At 45.8% G+C, this 22,230-nt stretch overlaps 1 protein-coding gene across 1 annotated transcript; it reads right to left on the bottom strand.

The window, feature by feature from the left end:
* Nucleotides 1-10,450: 10,450 nt before the first annotated feature.
* On the bottom strand, nt 10,451-21,738 carry POLM (DNA polymerase mu). The gene is made up of 11 exons (XM_056859984.1): nt 21,551-21,738; nt 20,278-20,464; nt 19,211-19,309; nt 18,412-18,582; nt 17,313-17,384; nt 16,692-16,812; nt 15,639-15,771; nt 13,984-14,086; nt 12,825-13,109; nt 11,742-11,825; nt 10,451-10,657 (listed from the first exon to the last, which is right to left on the bottom strand). The coding sequence occupies exons 1-11, from the start codon at nt 21,736-21,738 to the stop codon at nt 10,571-10,573; spliced, it is 1,530 nt and encodes a 509-aa protein (XP_056715962.1). The 3' UTR covers nt 10,451-10,570.
* Between the last annotated feature and the right edge of the window lie 492 nt (nt 21,739-22,230).

Below are 22,230 nucleotides of genomic sequence, written 5' to 3'. Positions count from 1 at the left end.
GGGCTTCCCACTTTGGATCACTGTGCCAAAAAAGGGGGTGGGGACTTTGCATCAGGCATCTGTGACTGGCCCTTTGCAGGGAACGCTGCCTTTATCCCAAGGGTGTATGAGCTGGTGGTCCAAAGCTTAATTTAGGGTGCAGAGCTATTTCACTGTCAATAATATTTGTGGTCAGATTTGAGAAAAAAGGAACAAGGTGTTTAAAAGAAAAGAAAGAAGGAAGGAACTGAGAACCAACCAGCCTAACCCATATTCGGAAAGACATTGATCTCATAATCTTAACAGATCGACTGCAATATGTATTTGTTAAATGAAGAAGAGTTGGTTTTTATATGCCGACTTTCTCTACCACTTAAGGAAGAATCAAACTGGCTTACAATCCCCTTCCCCTCCCCACAACAGACACTCTGTGAGGTAGGTAGGGCTGAGAGAGTGTGACTAGCCCAGGTCACCCAGCTGGCTTCATGTGTAGGAGTGGGAAAACAAATCCAGTTCACCAGATTAGCCTCCGCCGCTCATGTGGAGGAGTGGGGAATCAAACCCGATTTTCCAGATCAGAGTCCACCACTCCAAACTACTGCTCTTAACCACTACACCACGCTGGTGTAGACATTCATCTCGTAATCTTAATATCTAGACCGTAGCATGTATTTGTTAAATGTCTTTCCTACCCTTCCTCCACAAAACTCCAGTATCAGGCATGGTCCCATTCTCAATTTTATCCTCACAACAACTTTGTGAGTTAGGCTAGACTGAATGGCCACTGGTTTGTGATCACTCACTGAAGAGTGGGGATTTGAATCTGGGTCTCCTTGTGCTAAATCCAAGAACAGTCTATCACACTGGCTATTAGTTTATGATGCAAATCTGAACTACCTTACAGGAATCTTGTAAAAATTACTAAAATGGGGCAGGTAAATAAAGAGGAAGTATAAATAACATTGCCCTGACCTGGATGGCCCAGGCTAGCTTTATCTCATCAGATCTCAGAAGCTAAGCAGGGTCAGCTTTGGTTAGTACTTGGATGGAAGACCACCAAGGAAGTTGCTATGCAGAGGCAGGCAATGGCAAACCAACACTGTTCATCTCTTGTCTTGAAAACCTACGAGGTCGTAGAGACAGGCAATGGCAAACAACCTCTGAACATCTCTTGCCTTGAAAACCATACAGGGTCACCGAAAGTCAGGTGTGACTTGACATCATTTTCCACCACCATAAATAATATTAAGAAATACAGCGCTACAGTCAAACATGCAAACATGTGTTAAGAATTAAGAATTCCTTTTGAGGGATATTCAGGGTTAAGCACCTCACGCCTCTATGCCCACATGCCTGATCAACTTGTGGGCAGACAAAGAAGAGTCGGGCTGTATTCTAAGCACTTCACAAAGAAACTTGTGCAGGAGAATTTAGCACTGAGGAGGGGGAATTTTCTGCCTAAGGCACCAAATTGTCCTGGGAGAAGCATCATGAAGATGTTAGCAGCAGGTTCAGCCACAGTTCACAAGCTACTGACCTCAAACTCACCCTCCCGGAGGTGCGAACATTTCAGCAGAAGAGCACTAAATAATTCAAGAAAAGTGATGTAAAAATTAATGTCACAAGGACATAATCTGGGTATTCCCATGGAACCGTAGCCCCCTCCCCACTCCTGTATATTCAGCCAGTTCCCTTGGGTAGACCCATCTTCTTTTGGCCATCACTTTAGGGCATGTACTATCTCTAAAAGCATAACTCTACAGGATTTAGGATACATCCAACTTCCTGTCATTGGACAGCCTTATGTATCCAGGAAACCTTCAAGGAGGTCAGGAAGCTGCTGTTTGGTAGGTATTCAGAGCTATACTGAATAACTGATGTCAAAAACAGTACTCCAAGCATGCGCTTGGAGCCATCTAAACCAATGGCCATCACTGCATCTTGTGGCCATGAGTTCCATTATTATGCAGTGAATGATGACATGCTTTCTTTTACCTAGACTGAACTAACAGCTTAGTTTAACTGGGTGACCCTGAGTTCTAGTATTGTGAAGATGTAGAAATAAATCTTTCTCTGTCCCCCTACTTATGATTTTATAGACCTCTATTGTTTCACCCTGTAAGATCAGGTGAGGTTTGTAGGGCTCCACCTTGGGAAATTCCTAGATATTTGGGGAAGGAGCTTTGCAGGGATCCTATGGTACACCTTAGAACTGCCCTCCAAAACTGCCATTTCTTCCAGGCAAACCGATCTTTGAATTCGGGAGAGAAATCATAATTGCAGGAGAAATTCCAGTTCCCACCTGGAAGCTGGTAACCCTATTTGTGGCACAGGAAACTTTGACCACAAGAGGTGGGGGTACAACTAATTTTACTGGCTGCAAGGCATGCAAAGAATAGCTGGAAGGCTGGTCTCCCCTTTGGGTACAAATACACCCCTCGGGGACTTGAGTGGCTAGTCATTTCTCTTAGACGGAAGCCAGATCGAGACACTTTTTGTCTGGTCCAGGGCAAAACACCACAGGTGTTTTAGGCCAACTATACTGCGACACCATCAATCAAACACAGGTAGTCTTTGCTAATCGCTGGTGAAACGTTGTCTTCTCAATACCTATGGCACCACATGCACGGGATGTTTTTTGCTCAGGTCCATTGCTCTAGAAAAACTGCCTCCAAGCCACCCCGGCACTGAATTGAAAACACCCACACTCTTATACTTTCCTCATAGGAAACATGTCCAACCTCTTGATCATTCAGGTTGCTCTGTTCTGCACCTCTTCTAGCTCCATCGAACATGCACTTATATGTTGCCCATTCTACCACGAAGTTAGATCAAAGCTTATTTCCCCCCTACTTGGTAAATTCCCTGATGAGTCAGTTGAACTTTTGGCAAAGAAGCTCCTATTAGGAGAAGACCCTCAGCTTACACTCCAAACTGCCAAGTTCTGCACTGTTGCTATTAAAATACGCAGAGCTTTATTAGAGAATAATTGTTAGAATATTTTACAATTTTATCAATTTTAATATGATAATTTTAACCAGGGGTTGCTTTTATTGACCTTACACCTTTATATGTATGGGCAGTCTGTGATTCTGCAGTGCAAAACTACTGTGTCTGGAAATGTTGATGTGTTGGCACGTGATTGGTCAGTCGACCGTATTAATAAACTTGACTTGACACCTCTTCCAGCTTTTTGAGATTATTTTGTGAAGGGGCAACCAGAACAGAACATAGTACACAGGATCTGCAACATGGTGGATTTATAAAAAGGGATGGCAATGCCGGCTCTTTCATTTTCAGTCCTTGCCTTTGCAAGGAAGCACACTCTGCTGCTTCCTTGTTATTGCAAAGTTCAGCTGTCCTGTTTCTAAAAGCACACATGCATCCTGCTTGTGGGGCAGTCCCTTCTGCTTGGCTGCCCCACTTGTTCCTCTTCTTCACAGGGAACGGAAAGAAAGACAATCAAACAGACAAAGAGCTGGTTCAAGGGTGGAGTCAGATGCCAGTTGAAGTAACAGGGCTTTGATCACATGAGGCTGATTCAGATATGCATGTTCCATCACTTGACAGTAATTCCAGAGGGGTAACCGGATCATTCTAGAGCAGCAAAATGAAACAGAAGTCCAGTGGCACTCTAAAGACTAACAAAATTGATGCCAGCGCTCACGCCATCTTGATGGCTGCAACGTCACATGTTGACTTGTATGCGTGAATGCCACAGCTGAGCCCTGGCATGCACAGACAGGCCTTTCACATCCCCCCAAACATGATGCTTAACAATGGAACCAGCTCACATGGTCAGTTGCCAAGGATAACAGACAATTCTACTACACCAACATGGTGTAGTAGCAGGGTATTGGGCTGGAACTTGGGAGAACTGGGTTTGAACCTCTGCTTTGCTATGGAAGCTTGCCAGGTGATCTTGGACTTATCCCACTCTTTCAGCCTAATGGATCTCACAGAGCTGTTGTTTCGCAAGGATAAAATGGCGAAAGGGAGAACAATGTGAAAAGCTACTTTGAGTCCTCATTGGGGGCAATGGTGGGATGTAAATTTTAAAATTTACAGTTAAATTTACCCCATTTACTTCAGTGAAACTGAAAAGTGTAACTCTGCTCAGAATTGCACTGTATTTTACACACATGAATTGAGTGTTGGTGACTGGAACATCAAGCATTGACTTGTGTGTGCAAATGAGAGCCAGCACCACATCCTGATTTTCCACATTGCCTCAGTGGTAGTGCTTTCCTGTGGCATCAGCTCATAGATTTGGCATTGGGTGTGACCAAGTGACAATATGGGTGTGTGAGGAAGGCAGCGCGGTATAGCCTGATCTCAGAAGCTAAGCAGGGTGAATTCCTGGAAGGGAGACCTCCAAGGAAGATTCTGTAAAGGAAGGCACTGGCAAACCACCTCTGCTTCTCACTTGCCTGGAAAGTCCCTTTCTGGGATCACCAGAAGTTGGCTGCAACTTGATGGCACAGTACACACACCTGCCTCTCCTGCGGCCTACCTTTCCCAATTAGAGATCTTTAGATATAGGAAAGCATTCACCCTTGCCAGATGCCAAGCTCTTCCCTCGGCGGTTGTGGATGGGAGATACAGAAAGGTTCCCTTGGAGGATAGAGTATGTCCCTGTGCTTTAAAGGAAATTGAAACAACAGAGCAGCATGTCCTACTACACTGTCCATTATACCAAGAGGTTCGTTCTAAGTTTCCAGCCATTCAGGTCAGGAGCAAACTAAAATGTTGCTTAAAGGCAAAAATCCACAGGTTACAGTAGAAACAGCTAAGATTTGTGCAGCGGCCTGTAGAATCCGCCAATGCTGCTGAGAACACCAGTGTGTCAATTTTAATGGGTAGTTTATATAGTTTGCAAAGAGTCCAAACAACTTTTTTACTATTTGTATTAAACTGTGGGTAGAGCGTAACACTAAGGGTTTTAATGGTAAATTGTGCTGTGCTGGTCTATGACTGTTTTTAATAAAGATTGATTGAGGGTGAGTGAGCTAAACCACCATGACTCAGCCAGAAACGCAGAGACTGTGTGAATGCTCTCAGCCACATGACACAGGTAGATCTGCTAGTCAAGAAATATATTGTATTGGTGTAATTACAGAAATAAGTATCACCAACATATGCTTGACGTGCATCTGAGTAGGGTATAATAGGAGAAATGCATATTGGGAAAATAATAGGCAGCAACTGGACCTCTGGACACAAATAAAGGTGGTGTGAGTACCTTGAACCTAGAGAGAGTTGCTGATGAAGATAACCATGACATGGTTGATATGATCACCATTGGAATGATCTGGTAACTACACCAAAGAGTCTGACTGAAGAGTCCTGCAACTAGCACAGACTCAAAAGGTGAAATCTATGCAGATGAATTATTATTTTTAAAAGGTAGACGCCAGAGACCTGCTCAAGGTGAATCACAAGGTAAACAAACAATCTGATAAAAATATTGTGACACTATAAATAATAAAACAAGCCATAAAAACAAGCTAGTGCATAAAAAAAATACTCAGCAGCCTGAAATTATATTCCTGAAACGATACTCAGGCTAGTTGAAACCGGTTAGAAGCCTGGGTAAAAAGAAATATTTTGGCTTTGTGGTCAAAAGTAAAGGTAGGCACCAGGCAAAGGGCATTGCAAAAGCAAGATGCCACCACTAAGAAAGCCCTGTCTGCTTGCTTGCTATCCATCTCACTTCTGCTAACAGGGGCACAGAGAATAGTACTTGGGAAGAGGCTCTGAACTGGCGGGCTGGGCATTGGGGCTTCTTTGTGTATAGATTACGCTCTGAATAGCTCCCATGTTGCTCACGTCCTTTGGGGACAGATACCAGGCTGTGAGCAAAGATGGCTTTTTAGAAACTTGCAATTCTAAACAGAGTTACACTTTTCTAAACCCTTTTGTCTTCAATGGAACAGGATTGCCCTGTTGCAGGCTCTTTTGAAGTCACCATTATTTACTTCATGCTGTACCCTGAAAAAGAAAACACAAGCCGCAGAAGTGTGACTCGTGTGCCTTGCCCTCTGCACATACAATAGCTTTCTGTGTTCTCTTTTGCATTTCTCACTCTCTTCCCCACTTTTCTTGGTGCACATCAGGTGTGAGAATTTGTAGTGGCTCTGCCAACTGAGGATACAAAGATACATATAACAAAGTATTGTCGACGGCTTTCACGGTCAGAGTTCATCAGTTCTTGTAGGTTATCCGGGCTGTGTGACTGTGGTCTTGGTATTTTCTTTCCTGAAGTTTCGCCAGCAGCTGTGGCAGGCATCTTCAGAGGAGTAACACTGAAGGACAGTGTCTCTCAGTGTCAAGTGTGTAGGAAGAGTAATATATATAGTCAGAAGGGGAGGGTTGAGCTGAGTCATTGTCCTGCAAAAGAATCAATGGACAATGATTACAGGACAATGATTAGCACATTACCTTTGGTTCTTTTACAGGACAATGACTCTGCTTAAACCCAACCCCCTTCTGAATATATATATTACTCTTCCAACACACTTTGACACTGAGAGACACTGTCCTTCAGTGTTACTCCTCTGAAGATGCCTGCCACAGCTGCTGGCGAAACGTCAGGAAATAAAATACCAAGACCACGGTCACACAGCCCAGATAACCTACAAGAACGGATACATATAACAATTTATGCATCTCTTAAATTATGTGTAGAAACAGCCACTGTCTTAAAAAGCAAGTCACTTTGTTCTTCTGGATGTAGGGTTAAAGGGCAAAGTTCCTGGCACATAGCAGCTCTCCTGCTGCTTCTCTCAATAGAGAAAAATGTTGGTAGCCATGTTATTTCACAGTAAAATCCAAGTAATTAAGACCAACCAAAACACAACACATTGTGCAAGCTTTTGAGTTCTCCAGAACTATTCATTGGGGTTGTGAGTTCTGGAGAACCCAGAAGCTTGCATACTATGTTTAGTCTGTCTTAACAAAAGGTAATACATGATTTTGTTCTTCTTTTTGATCCATCTTTCCTAATCACTAGGGGCAGAAATGCAAGATTTTGAATGCACCCTTGAAACACAGCACAAGCAACACACAACAAAAAGGTGGTACTGGTGTTTGGCTTTAAGCTGCTCATAATTTTCTTTTTAAAGTCACACCAAATTGTTCCTCAGGCCAGAGAAAAATGAAGAAGTTAGCAAATTCAATGGTGCATTGTTAAACTGATGTTTACCTAACCATGTCTCCCGTCTGGCTGGACAAAGGAGCAGGAAGTTAATAAATGCCAAAAGCAGATTACAGAGACAGGCTTTGGTGGTGTGATCCATGCTGTAAAAAGACAAAGCAGTTGTCCAAAAGATGCATTCCTATTGCAGCTGCCATCAGTAAAGCATGAATTTAATTCTAGCATCATTTGGGCCTTGCAGAACCCCAGAGGATGCAAATATCCTGCATCTAATGACCCCTGGGCATAGGCACCAGCCACTTTCCTTTAGGGTGTCTGTACCAGAAGTGGAATAACATGGAGCAGTGCTAAGCAGCAGCTAGAACAGTTGATATCTGTGACATGTTGGCCATCCTCCCTTGACCCCATAAGATTTCTGTGTCACTAAAATGTGTATGAGAATTCCCCCACATCTGATGCCCTGAGCTCCTTGGAGAAGAGCAGGATACAGGTGATCGTACTACTCAGGCTGGTCATCCACAAAGTTCACATGACAGACACACAGACTATCGACAGACACGGTCAGTGTTCTAGACCGAGAACTTAATTCCATCGTAGCCTTACTTCAGCGGTTGGGGACAAACCCAGAGAAAGGCCTTTTCCTGTCAAATGGGAAAATGTAGGAGGTGGTGATCCTTCAAGTACTTTAGCTTAAGTAGTAGAAGATAACTTGTGAGCTTTTAGCCAAATTCACAGGATAGAAATCAATAGATGTAATGAATTCTCCTACTGGCTTACATGGTGTTTGTTCCTTTCCTCCAGCAATCACCAAGGGTAACAAGAAAATGACTGGTGAACTTGGTGGCACAGGATACTCCAAGTTCAAAGTACACAGAGACTTCCAATGTTGTCACATTTGCCAGAAATGCTTGTACAAAGTCTGAGAGCAGCACAGAGGAAGAAGGAACAAAGCAGACTTCACACAGGATAATATCTGCTCATCTCCCACAACCATTGTTTTAAATAACTTAAAGACTGAGCAGTTTCTCTCCCTGCTGGTTCCAGTTACCCACTAGGACGAACACCTCTCAAACCACTATCAAGCAGGCTTCCTGTCCACTCTGCACAGACACTAGAGATATTCCCCTGCTTTAAGGAAGAGTACTGAACTCTGGCTGACTCAGTGGAGAACTTGCTTCCCGATTTCCCCTTCCTCCTGGATGGGCGAAACACTTCTGTATCCATTGAGGCAATGAAGTAGCATAAAATCCTTTGCCTTCCTCCCATTATCTTGAGCGTACACTGCCATAAATAATCTATTTGGGAGAAGGGGGTGGGCTATGTCAAAAAGGCTTGGGCACGGGTCACGGCAGCTGCCACGATGAAATATTCAAGACCCCCCTCTGCAGCCCGTGCAGAAAGAGAGTGGCAAACACTTATTGGATCTGACTGGGCAGATGCCCCAGCAGAGGGTAGTGGTGGTGGGGATGGCAGCTTCACTCACGGTTACGACTGTGCCACTGAAGCATTCAGTCACGCAAAGGTGCATTGTCTTGAACAAGCTTTATTGGGAATGGACATAGGTGACTTCAGCTCAGCGGGAGATGCAACTCCCAGGAGGAATTCTCCATCACATCTACAGCTTCACCCTCTACTTCCTGCTCTGTTGACAAAGCAGTAGCTGGAGAGAAGAGGGAGCCAAGGAGTCGTATCTGCTCTGGTCCAGCTCCTGTACTGGGGCAGATAGGAGCATCAAAAATATACGGTCTCTTCCTACACCTGGAGCTGCCTATAGGAGGCAAAAAGGAGTGTCTTTCCTGCATAGGGCACTCATCGGGGGTAGCCTAGCAGAAGTACTTACTGAACCCCCAATACACTATATGGCTTTCCCCCATAGATGTGCTTTCACACATCCAGGAGAAAACAGCAGCATGCACTCAAGGCTACCATTCAAGAGAGCACATGCACCTTGGCTCATTTGCTCAAGGCATCCGCCGTATTTGTCGGCCTGCAACTTTCTACAGCTTTCTTTGCTCATGCATTGTGGACTGCATAGGCTGATTTGCCAAAATGATAGATGATCCTTCCCTTTGGATGTCATGCTGGACAAAGCAGGGCTGAGATGGAGTTGGAATAGATTGGTATGGTTACTGAATCGTGGGTCTAAATGTTACCACCAGGGTTAAGTCCAGAGACGCCCAATAGCTGGAGGCAAAGGACCCAGAGCTGGTTCCTTGTTCAGGTGACTGCTGGCCAAAGTAATCTTTTCCCCATCATTCTTTATTCACAACAGAATCCCACTTATCACTGCAGTAGCAACTTCTGCAGCCTCCTGTCCCCCGCTTCAGAAATGACCAGTGTACTTCTAAAAAGTGATTGTGTCCTCCTCACCCCCAAACTCAGCTTTTGGTCAAATATTGTGGTCTGAGACCTCAACAAAAGAATAAGACAGTTTTGATACCCTGCTTTTTTCTACCTTTAAGGAATCCCAAAGCTGTTTACAATCACCTTCCATTCCCCTCCTTACGACTCGTGAGGTAGGTGGGACTGTGAGTTTGGAGAGAACTGCGACTAGCCCAAGGCTTCATGATGCAACTAGCAGGCTTCATGTGGAGGAGTGGGGAATCGAACCACCTTCTCCAGATTAGAGTCCACTGCTCTTAACCACTAGAATGGGGATGATAGCATGGGGGGGGGGCAGAGGAGGAAGGGCCAGACCCCAGCTGTGATAGAGAAGTGGAACAGAATCGCTGTTTTCTCCTTTGTAAAATCCTCTATTTTAGAAAGCTGCACAATACAGCTTAACCTGCAGGATTTCTGCCTATCACTTCATGCCCTGAAAAGCTTTGCCTACTGAACTTCTGCCTATCACACAGCAGCAAAGGCACAGGAACTCTGCCTGGCTGAAAGTCAGTAAACACCAGCTCTGACTGGCAGCACAGGCTTGTGGCCCAAGAGAGTTTTTAATTAGAGGTGCCAAAGCCCACCTCTCACCCCCAACCCGGGCCCAATTTCAGAAACTGACTGTCCAGAAGAACAGCTGCAGCTGTCTCCTTGGGTTTTGCAGAGACTTAGGAAGGTGAGAGTAGCCAGCAGAGAATTTCCCTAGAGTAAAGAACAAGCTCAAACAAAAACAAGGAAAACAATATTGCCAAAAATAGTTGTGTATTTTCTTACATTCCCATCAGCATCATAGAGGAATAGGTCCAAAGGAACCCTTAGGTGCCTGCCCCCTCCACACACATGGGGAAAGGAAGAGCCATGTTCAAACATGCCCTTTTCTGTCTCAGTGGAATAACAGGCCCTTTATGCAGCTGCCGGAACAGGTGACTCCAGACCATTCACAGGAAGGTGGGTGGGTGTGGGAAAGAGCCTGACTGAGGCACACCTGCTTCCTCTTTGGAGATCATGGGACCTCAGTAGGACCAAGAAGATTCCTTCCTTGCAGGACAAGCATCAAGCGTTTCTCTCTTCTGGAGGTATAAAGTCCAAGCCTAAATGCTGGAAGATTTCTTCCTCCGAGGCAGCTGTCAAAAATATCTTCTGAAGAGCATTTAAAAGAATCAGAAACTGTTATATTTGTGGCCTGGCCCGCCACTCACCACATCCTACTTATCCCCAACGCAGTGTAAAAAATAATAATTCTGCATACAGATTCTGTGATCTGTCTAAATCAAGTAAACAAAGCAGAGGTCTTTTCATTTCATTTATTCGCACCACCTTCCAATGGAGGCAGTGCACTTGAAAACACATTTGAATGCACTTTGCGAGGCAACTCGTATTTTGCTTCCTCTGGTTGCACACTGCACCCTGGCAGCCTGCCTATTAGGAATTCTTCTCACCCCCCCACCCACCACTCCAGCTTCTAAGGACTAAATAGGACAATAACTTGGGCTTCTGGCTTGATTAAAAATTCTGTTATCAGGTGTGAGGGGCCCCAATTTGAGCTGGGACCATGACATGAGAAAAGGAAGGGCTAAGCTTCCCCGGTGCTCTGTTCTGGATCTGAAAGAGCCCTCTGGAGTTGCTATTTGCCTGCCCCTCCCTTCATGCCATGGTCCTAGTCCAAATATGGGCCCCATATGCCAGTGAATGGATTTTTAAAAATACTGGGGGCTCTGATCTTTGTCAGGGTTTGACCCTGAGGTTTCAAAGGAGGTGGATACATGCATTTCAAGTTCTGTGAGCAGCTTTCAAGGTTAAAAACTTGCTTTCTTAAACCAACATACTGCTGAATTGTGTGCATGGTTTCCCGATCAACAGATAGTTCCCAACATTCCAGATGGGGAAAACTGATATTCTTTCAGAGACATCCTTTCAAAATGGCTCTTACAGCATAAGAATCATTTTTATCCTGCTGTACTTCCAAGGAGATGAGGGCAGCATACATTTTCTCCTCAGAACGTTGTGAGGTCACTTAGATTCAAAGACTAGACGAAGGTTCACCCAGTGACCTTCAAGAATCTGAACTCAGACTGTTCAGGAAGCTGTGATTTGTGGGTAACCAAAAACTGCACATTGACTGTTGGCAACCTTTTCTGGGAAAATGCACCCCCAACAAGAAAAGAACTTGAAGCTAAAGGCACAGCTCCTTCCTCATGCTTTCCTCTCCCCAGAAGTCACATACCTTCTCTGGGTGATAAAGGGTGTGACTGTTGAGCACCATTTTCTTCTCATGCTTGGAGAATCGCCTGAGATCCCGCTCAAAATTCTGAAAGACGGTTGGGGACAGAAGAGAGAAAAGAAGTCGGTTTGTGAGGCAGTAATTCCCAAACCGAGAATAACAAGAATTAATGCAAGGCTTGATGCATTAAGGACACCCAATTACAAAGCAGTTTGCCTATCACACCCCTGCATAAGGCACTGATCTGGCCTGGCCTCCCCACAAAAAGCAAACTGAAACCGTATCTGCATTGGGTGCAGTTGGATCTTTCAGTCTTTTCCCAATGTAGAAATGCAGCAGAATTAGGAAAAGTCATCTGTCCAAGTAGGTTTTCTACAGAGATAAACCAAAGGTCCAGCTAACTCAGGAGCATCACAACCCTGGTCACTGCTCCCTAGGATCTCAGCCCTTCCAGATGGAACGCTGCAGCTAGATTGAACTATCAGGAACTGAACTTTAAGCTCATACATGCAATCTCAAGTACACAACTACAGTCAAAGAAAAAAGCTAAACAAAACTAGCAGAATGCCCACCAAATAGTAGGATATGAGGCTATATCCTATCTCAGTGAGATTTGCCCCATTCTTGCTTTCTCCTTCTCTACATGTCTTGAGACTACCAGCCTTTTCCACACTTTGCTACCTCACTGTAATCTATCATTCAGCCTTATGCAGTTACAGGGAAGCCCTACTTCAGCAACCATGTTAGCATGATGCCCAGACAGTATAAATATGTGTGGGAATACAGCATGGGGACAGGAGAGTCCTTGCATAAACATGTGGGTTTGCTGCTAAGCAAATAGGGCTGAGATGAGTGAAATGGCTACTGAGGTCATAAAAGATACTGATGGCTCCCTGAAGCAAAGGAAAGCAATCCTGTTCCCCAATTGAGTCCCTAGGAAGGGGGAAAAAAAGATATAGAACATCACTATAGAAGATAATATCCTACAGAATGACAAACTGGCTCAGGTTCTTCTCAAACTTAAAAAAAGAACATTTTGAAACTAATAGAGCTCCATCCCAAAACAAGAAAAATCAACACACTCACCCTTGAGCCGGTCCAGCCCAGTAAAGCAAACGAAAACTGACTGTAGGGGGCCACAACCAAGTCAACCCTGACAGCTTTCCAGCCATGGGCATCTCCAGAGTCCTTCAGTCCACAGGCAGGCTCCCAAGCACTGGAGTCTCTTTTAACACTCCCATGCAGATAGTTGAGGCAGAAAATAGAGAAACAACGGTCAAACCGGTCCATGGTTGCTGTGCTGATTGACAGCTCTGGGTCCTCAAGGACCTGGAAAGTATTTCTGCGGTTGCTGTGGTACAGCAGGAAGCCCTAGGGAAATGATGAAGAGGGGAGGTGAGAAGTACAGCACCTTTTGAGAATCCCAGCCACAACGCATTATGTTGTTTTACTTGGTATCTCTCCTGTTAGATGCAAATGTTTTGTAATCTGTTTGCTGATTGAATCGTTTTGCTAGGATCCTCTGCTGATAGATTCAAAATATTGTTATCATATTTTGATCAACTTTAATAGATCTATCATACTTGTAATCCACCTCAAGTCCCAGTGAGAAAGGAAGACTATAGACAAAAAAATTAAAATGAAATAAAATAAGTGCCAGGATTCCTAGACTTTGGATAGTCAAGGCATCCTTTTTCCTCTGAATTATAATTGATTGGTATAACTCACTCTTACACCCAAAAAAGGTATAAGCTTCAGAGAGAATAACAGTTATCTACTCTCAGAGGTGCCCACTCTGGATTTGTCACTGATCTGCCAATGAAGATGCCTGCCCAAATCCAGGGCAATGGCTCACACAGAGATGCAACAGGCAGCCTCTTCCGAGAGCAGGCAGTTCTACTGTGCTTCTACAGTGGAGAGAATTATCCAATCATATCTGAAGCATGAGCAGATGTACCTGCTTTCAAGCAGAAGTTATTTGGAAAAATGGGACAGAGATTGCATGCCATGTGATGGGTACACACACTTGAGTGTTTTGAAAAGGATATAATTAAGGGTTTTTTGGTGGTACATAGTTACCAAATTATCCCTATGAGCTCTGGGGTGCTTAAAGTTCTTCATGGGCATTATCTGAGTAATCTCTTCTCCCTTTCCACCACATTCAAATGTTCTTCCTTCCCAGGATCTTCCCATAGCTCCCAGGATCTTCCCATAGCTCCTCACCTGAATGCAAACCTGCTCCTACCTGACTATCCAGCCAGCTGACAACTTTGCTCAACAGCCCCACCTCTTGGCCTTCCGTAGGGTGCGTGATGAGCAAGTCCACATCATGACCACTTGGTTTTCCCCTATTGGAGAAGCACAAAGGCAATCTCAGATAAGGGAGAAGGAACCATTGGCTCTCAACCAACCCCTTCTCCACAGTTTACGCACAACCGGCAACCACAACATCCTCTTAACCAGTCTTGTGCAGAGCTATGTGTTTTGTGTTGTTTCCCCTGTTCCTTTTAGGGGCTTAATAAAAATGTAGATGTTGAGGCTGAGAGGGAAGACAGGCACAGAGATGTTTTCCCCAGGTCATTTTTATGCTGAAAACCACCCCCACCAAGATGCTTTTGTCCCTGCTCAGAGAAAGACAAAAAAACTTTGACATTTTGCCTAGCAGGGGTAAAAGCAGCCTCCATAGGAATAAAACCTGGCTGGGGGCGGGGGAGTAAAGAAGGCCCTCTTCCCCTTTAAATTGCAGCATCAGCAAATGTATTTTGTAAAGGAAAGGAAAACTGCCCCAAGCACATTCATCGCTAAGTGGAGGAGTCCATAGTCCCCAGTAATTCCAGACTATGGTTTGGCTGTTTGCACAGGCTTTGTTCAGGGCTTAAGCCAAGCCAGAGTTCATTTGGATAGTTTGCCAACATGCTGCAAATCTTTCTCCATTTCACATGAAATTTAAGCACACCAGTGTGGTGTAGTGGTTGTTTGGAGTGGTGGACTCTGATCTGTAGAACTGGGTTTAATTCCCCACTCCTCTGCATGAGCGGTGAAGGCTAATCTGGTGAACTGGATTTGTTTCCCCACTCCTCCACACTAAGCCAGCTGGGTGACCTTGGGATAGTCACAGCTCTCTTAGAGCTCTCTCAGCCCCACCGACCTCACAGGGTGTCTGTTGTGGGGAAGGGAAGGTGATTGTAAGACAGTTTGATTCTTCCTTAAGTAGTAGAGAAAGTCGGCATATAAAAAAACCAACCCTCCTTCTTCTCTCTCTGGCTCTCTGGTGTAAAATGAGCTGGACTGAATAAAACACTATTGCAACATTATGATTTTTTTTTGGACACACCATCCTACCAACTGGAGATCAAAGACAGCAAGAGAAAGCGGCATGTCTGCTTTGTGCCCCCTGTTACAGGAACCAGGCGTTCCCACAAAAATCACAAAATCACACAAGGTTGGAAGAGACCGCATGGGCCATCCAGTCCAACCCCCTGCCATGCAGGATCCCACAATCAAAGCGCTTCCGACAGGTGGCTGTCCAACCTCTGCTTGGAGACGTCCAAAGACGGAGACTCCACCCCCCCACCCCGAGGCAGCGCATTCCCACAATACTTGCCATTCTCCTTGAGTCCATGGCAAACCTAAGGATTATTTCTTATGTAAAGCAAATTGGATCAGAGGACACATCTACGCTACAAGATCTCTAGCACCTTCACAGGGTAATCCCCAGAGTTGTTAACTGGGAGACATGGCAGTCAAAATGGGTTTGAAAACTCATGTCTATTCGTCTCTGGAAAATCAAATCATTCCTCCACCTTACTGAAGGAGAAAGGGTTCCAGGGGATTAGAAAAGCCGATACTAGTGCATTCCGGGAGCTGGATATCAAGTGCCCATGAAGCAAGACAATTCACCTTCTAAACCCTCCCGTCAGAGTCACGGAGGCTCCAGGCAGGAACTGGTCCACCGCTTTTTGCACCTCCTGAACAATGGCTTCTGCCTCAGAGCGCTTCACTGGGCTATTGAGGTCTCTGTAATGCAGGAGTCCTGGTGGGAAATAAAGCCACACCCAGGAGGAAGAGATCAGCACTTCAGGAGTAGAAGAATAACAATAAGAGGAAACAAAATTTCGGTCTGTTCTGTACTGATGTCTCTTACGTCCTGTTCTTTCCCCAGGAGAAAGATCTACTACTCCAGTTTTGCCCAACAGGCCTCGGAAGGCCTTCATGGCCACCCAGAACAGACACCTCCAATGTCCCACAAAGCAGTCCATAACAATGGGTGGACCTTCCCACTAAGCCAGGTGAGAATGCCTCCTCAAATTTGGGACATCGTTATGGGTAGCAGCACAGTAAAAAATTTCTGATGTACCAATCATCCAATGGCATACTAAGCAGGGTTACATCCTTCTAAGTCCACTGAAAGATTTAGAAGGGTTCAATTCTGCTTAAGAAGGCACTGACTGTCTACTCAGATGTTCACCAGTACAGTGTCATGGAAATAAAAGGGAAATTACAAAACACAGCAGCAAGTAAAATAAGTTAATATCCGAAATTGGAGTTTAGAAGTCATTACCCGAGGAGCACAGACAAAGCAAACACACACACCCTAGAACTGAAAAACAACACAATCAAAAACTTGGGTAACTAAAAATGATTTAATCCAGTGTCCGGAACTGGTACCAGGATGGCTAAAAGGGGGTATTTCATAAGCAAGGCATCTCTATCAAAAAGGCTATTTCTCTGGCACAGACTCGCTTTTCTTCCAAAGGCAGGGTGCCAAAAAATAAAAAGACCGTGAAGCTGGACAAGCACATTTGGGTGTCGGTGGTCCTTTAAGTACCCAGACCACAGAGGCTTTAAACACCACTAGAGAAGTTGATAGCCAGCCAGCAGTTATTTCAATAAGGGTGGGGGGATGTGTTCCCAATAATTCATGTTCATCAACAGTCTGCATAGATTACTCACCAGCTTGCTGTGCATTGTTCAGTTTTGTGTGATATGCCTGCAGGTCACTAATTGTCCTTAGTCCTTCCTGATACCATTGACCAGCAGTTTTCACCCCAACACCAAAGATCTTCATGAAATGCTGCAGAGCAAGAGCAGTTTATTATAGCCTTCTGCTGTGTAGTTCCTACAAATGTGCATTGTGGTTTTCTCACTTTCCATCAGGAGAGAAGCCTTTCCACGTTGACTAATTTGAGGAGGGACTGTGGCTCAGTGGCAGAGCTCCTGCTTGACAGGTCCCAGGCTCAATCCCTGGCATCTCCACTTAAAAGGATCAGGCAGTAGATGTGAAAGACCTCTACTTGAGACCCTGGAAAGCCATTGCCAGTCTGAGTAGACAATACTGAACTTGTTGGACCAATGGTATGATTCAGGAGTCTAGAAACTTGGTGGGTTTTCCCCCCTCAAAGTGAAAAAAAAATATTCTCTGGAAATTGAGTCCCACACAATACCATAGGTGGAACCTTTCCCATCCTCTCCAAGGTTTCAAGTGGGTACAGGCGATAGGAGATTTGTCTATATTCCATGGCATTCAGCGGCAACCACTAGGCCATTTACCATCCCACCCAAGAATCATCGTACCTTCATAGTCTGGTATCTCTCAGACTGCCTTACATTCTCCACCTCTGCAGATGCACCATCTTCCAGCACCTCCTGTTCAGGAGACACAAACCTGCTGAGGTTACTTAAATCAGGGCTAGCTAGCTCAACATCAGGGCACCCGTACAGAAACACTGCTTCTATCCAAAACCCTCTCGCCTGCTGCACATCTGCTACAGTGCTTTGCAATTGCAGACATGAGGAGAAAAGGACCAACTCTGCATCTGCCACAGGACTAAAGGATGCTGGATAGCAGCAGCACCTCCAACTCACGAAGCCCAACAGCGAGGGGTGATCAGCCTGGCACCAACTGGATGCAAAAGCTATTTGCGATAGAATAAGCATTGGCTAGTACAGGACTGCAGCCATGGCAAGATATTGCCAGCACTTCTAGCACCCCACTTACTTCTCTAGAGGCACTCTAGCATCAGAGAAGAGGGGAAAGTTTTAGCTGAGCACCCCTTGACAAGCACCTACACTTCCAGAGAACTTGCTTGAGGGGTTTAACCAATTAAAAAATGACCAATCAGAAACAGGGGCTGGGAAGATGGAGACAGCTTTTCCTACCTCAGGGGCTCTATCATATGAGCTATTACTGAATGCTTGATATTATTTTGACCGCTTGAGTTTTCTAGTTCTCCAGATAGATGCGTTGTCCTCCTAAAATAAACTTGGCTTCACTCTTATCCAGATGTTCAGGGTTTCATCAAAACTTGCCACTTTGCCAGGGATCCCTTACTGCTGTTAGTGTGGGTCCCTGCCCAGACTGAGGCATTCCTTTAAGCATGGCATACAGCCCAAGCCAGCAATTCTCTGAATGGAAGACTGAGAAGGTGTTCTTCCTTATACTCAGGTTATTTCAGTGTGGATTTGAGCTCAGATTGGAAGGTGGTCTGTATTCAAACCAACACATGTCTAAGATTCATATCTTTGTGACTGCATATGGCGAGCAGACTCCACTGCTTTTAATAAGTGTGTGACAAGCAAACATTCTGAACCTTGTCCTGGTACGCAGAGAAAGAGCAGGAAGTTGGAGACAGTGTGCTGAGAGAGAACGAGCAGCCTTGGGCAGAAAAATTACCTGGATGATTTTCCTGGAGTGCTCCCCAATGCAAGGAAGGGAACTTATTTCGTTAACACCTCTGATAGTCCAAGGTAAGGACTTGAGCACCGAGGCAGCCCTGGAAAAGGCCAGGTTGCGTGCTTCACTTCCACAGAAGAGTGCCTCCTCAGCCACTGTTTCCAGAGCTTCCTGACAAAGGAAGGAAAATAAAGATAACTTCTGGGAGATGCCCTCTGCTGGCTACGGCCAAGAGCAGGTTCAAATGCTCAGAAGAGAGCTATACAGCCTCAGATTTGCATAAGGGAAATACCGGGTGTGATATATTCCTGATAGTCGCCAGGATAAAAAATGGGCACCACCTGACTTTTTCACCTTAAAGGCAAAGGTCCCCTGTGCAAGCACCAGGTCATTCCTGACCCATGGGATGACATCACATCCTGACGTTTACTAGGCAGACTTTGTTTACGGGGTGGTTTGCCAGTGCCTTCCCCAGTCATCTTCCCTTTACCCCCAGCAAGCTGGGTACTCATTTTACTGACCTCAGAAGGATGGAAGGCTGAGTAACCTTGAGCCGGCTACCTGAAACCGACTTCCATCGAGATCGAACTCAGGTCGTGAGCAGAACTTGGACTGCAGTACCGCAGCTTACCACTCTGCGCCACGGGGGTCCTTAGCTAACAAAATGTTCACCTTAGTCACCAAAACCTTTTCTGTGGGCTCTGCCCCAAGCCAGCCCTTCTTACCCTGCCACTGTAACTGCTTCCGTTCCCCAGGCTCAATGCATTCTAGTTACAAGAAGCACATTTAGTCAAATTACCACAAGCAGCTGGTTCTTGTGGGCAAGCGGAGTTCGGCGCTGGCAGGCATAAGCAGCCACCTGGCCTCTGGCCTCAAGTGTTTCTGCATGGACAGCCACCTGAAGAAGAGGAAGCAGAGGATATATTTCAAGGATTTGCAGCCTGCCCCCTTCCAAACGGTCCAGGCGGGTATTCAAAGTTTACTTATTTTTCAGGGGTGAGTGGGGAAGGAAAACTGGCTCAGGTAAAGGGCCCCACACCCTGCCCTCCAAAGGAGGGAGAGGCAATCTGCCTGCCCAATTGGCCACGCAATGCCTACCCCTCACTGTGCAAGTCTCAGTGGGCCGTGCACCATCCTTCTGCCAGAGGGCTGGCCTGGCCCAGCTAAGGGGGGAGCCATCGGTCCACCAGGAGAAGTCCCAGTGACCATAACGGCCAGACCACCCCTCCTATTTTTTACATAATAGCCAGTCCCCACCATTCTGTCTCTGTCGCACTAGCCGAGTAACACTCAGACAATCCTCCTCTGCTATCAGGTCCAGAGCTTCCCGACAAAGAAAAGAAGTTGGGAAACTGTCCGCAGGACAAACGGTAAGCAAACTATCAGCGAGGCATTGCCTCCCTCGGTTTCTCTGAAGCCATTTTGTGGGCTGGCGTAGCAGTGACATTCAACATTGTACTCCGTTCTTCACTCCGCCCTGACTGGTTGGAGGAAGTCAGAAGGGCACGCAAAGAGCAACAGAGCTTGAAATGCCATGAGGCCCTTTCTCTGTGCAAGCAATCATCAATAGCAGATCACACAAGAAACAGCCACTCTGGATGCAAACACCAAATAAAAGCACAGGAAGCGGAACTGCTATGCGTTCCCACCCTTTCACAGCAGCTTCTATCTCCATGCTGGAAAAAAGCATCACATGGTAAACACCTGCATGTCACATTGCTAATGTGGGAACAGGAGAAGAAGCAGGACAAAAGATCGAGGGGGGGGGAGAACACCTGTGTTCCATAGTCTACACGCACCCTAGCAGAACACAGAGTAATTCAAGCATCTGCAAGGTGTCCTTTTCTACTGATGAGATGAACTTACCCGCAGACAGTGCCTGGGTTCGATCTCCACAGGCTGTCCAGCACTCATGCTCTCTGTGAACCAGCTGATATCTAGCAGGGCCGGGCCACTTCCTGCAGCATCCACAGAGCGGCTCCCATTCCTCTTCATCCACTCAACCACCTCATCTCCAGAGTTGCCTTCTGATACCACGTGAGTCACTCTCTCGCTAGGGAGGAAAATAAGGGAAGACTCAAGTTCTAAGCCCAAGTGACATAGCCCAACCCAGCCAGCCTAGCACTGTACAGAAAAACATGGTTCAGAGATATGGAGCTTGGGCTAAGGCCATGCCCGAGGTGGCCAAAGACATTTTGGTGCCAGAGGTGAAATTAAACAATTCAGCCCTTTACACCCTGATTAACATGGGGCACAATATATCATGATGTCTTCATGCAAAGGCCCCAGGGAGTTCTAATGCCTGTCAATTTCAAGAAGGCCTGCGGGGAAAAACTCCAACGGACTGTGCCACATTGCTCTTAACTAGGGTTGCCAGCTCTGGGTTGGCAAATTCTTGGAGAGTTTGGGGGTAGGGCCCGAGGAGGGTGAAGTTTGGGGAGGGACCGCAGTGGGGTATAACGCCAAGGGATCCCCAGGCCGTACCTGGAGGTTGGCAACCTACTCTTAACCATTCGCTTTCCTTCTCTGCTGCTCTTTATCAAAGACAATGGAAATCTACTGCCTGAGACAGGCACTCATAGCAGGATTCTTCTGGCAACTGTCCTTCTGTACCCTGAAAGGGGCCTGGAACATGGACTGAAGCTATTTGGGCCAAATCTGGGCACAACTGGTTTAGTTGTAACAGAACTGATCATTCCACAATTTTACTTATGGAACTCACTGCCACAAATGCAGTGAGAGCCACTGACTACAAAGATTTTAAAAAGGGAATTAGACAAATTCATGGAGATCTATCAGCAGCTATAAGCCATAACTGCTAAACAGCACACCCATGCTCAAATGCAGTTGCTGATGGGACTCCCTAGAAGCATCTGCCTGTCCACCATGAGAAAGAGGATGCTTAACTAATCAGATTCGTGGCCTGATCCAGCAAAGCTCTGCTTGTGTTCTTAATCAAGCCCCTTTTTTTCAACGTCAGAAGAGATTTCATGGCTCAACCATTAATGCCTTTAAGACTTGGCTGGTAAAATACCCTCTTGAACTAAACAAATGGGGAGCAACATTAATATCGATGCTTTAATTTATTCATTTACACCAGACCCGACACCTGCCCTGATTTGGTCCAGCTGCTTTTTACCTATTGGCACCCTCCACGCAGAAACCCTTGCGCTGGGCCAGAGAAGTGAGGAAGGCCTTGCGGCTGGCACCCATCCTCTTCTCCACCAGACAGAGTGCCACATCTGAGAAACAAGCATGGTCCTCCGGGTTGGCTGGCAGGGGGGGCGCAGGCTGGCGCTTCTTTTTCACAGGGATCTGTGACATCATCGGCTCAGTGGAAGAAGAAGGCCTTTCCTCCCAAATACAGCCAATAGAGCTGAAGACTGCGACTCGGGCATTTCAAGAGAGGAGGGACCTGGGAAACACAAAAAAGCAAGGTACCTTTTCTGGGGGCTTAGCAGGATGCTCTGCTGCTGCCAGGTTTCTTATTGAGCAGAGAACCACGGTCTTTACTAAGCACATCAGAGCAGACGCAGCATCTCCAATCACTGCGAGAACCAGCCTGCTACAGTGACAAAGTGAAAAAAATCTGACATGATTGGGGTTGCCAACTTTTTGCCAGCTCCTGTGCTTTTAACAGCAGACTTCTCTGTGTGTATCAACTGCTAATGCTATGAGCTGCTTCACCTCCAAATCAAGATGCTTATGAAGGCATAGAAGCTGGTCAGGCAATTACAGTGCTAAGAACCGCTGTCCCTGGTTCACATCTTAACTCTACCACAATCACTGGGTAGTCTTAGCTAAGCCCTTGTGCTACCT

The sequence above is a fragment of the Euleptes europaea genome, chromosome 14 (genome assembly GCF_029931775.1).
Source record: "Euleptes europaea isolate rEulEur1 chromosome 14, rEulEur1.hap1, whole genome shotgun sequence".
Classification (NCBI taxonomy): Eukaryota; Metazoa; Chordata; class Lepidosauria; order Squamata; family Sphaerodactylidae; genus Euleptes; species Euleptes europaea.
This window is presented reverse-complemented; position numbering and strand designations above follow the sequence as displayed.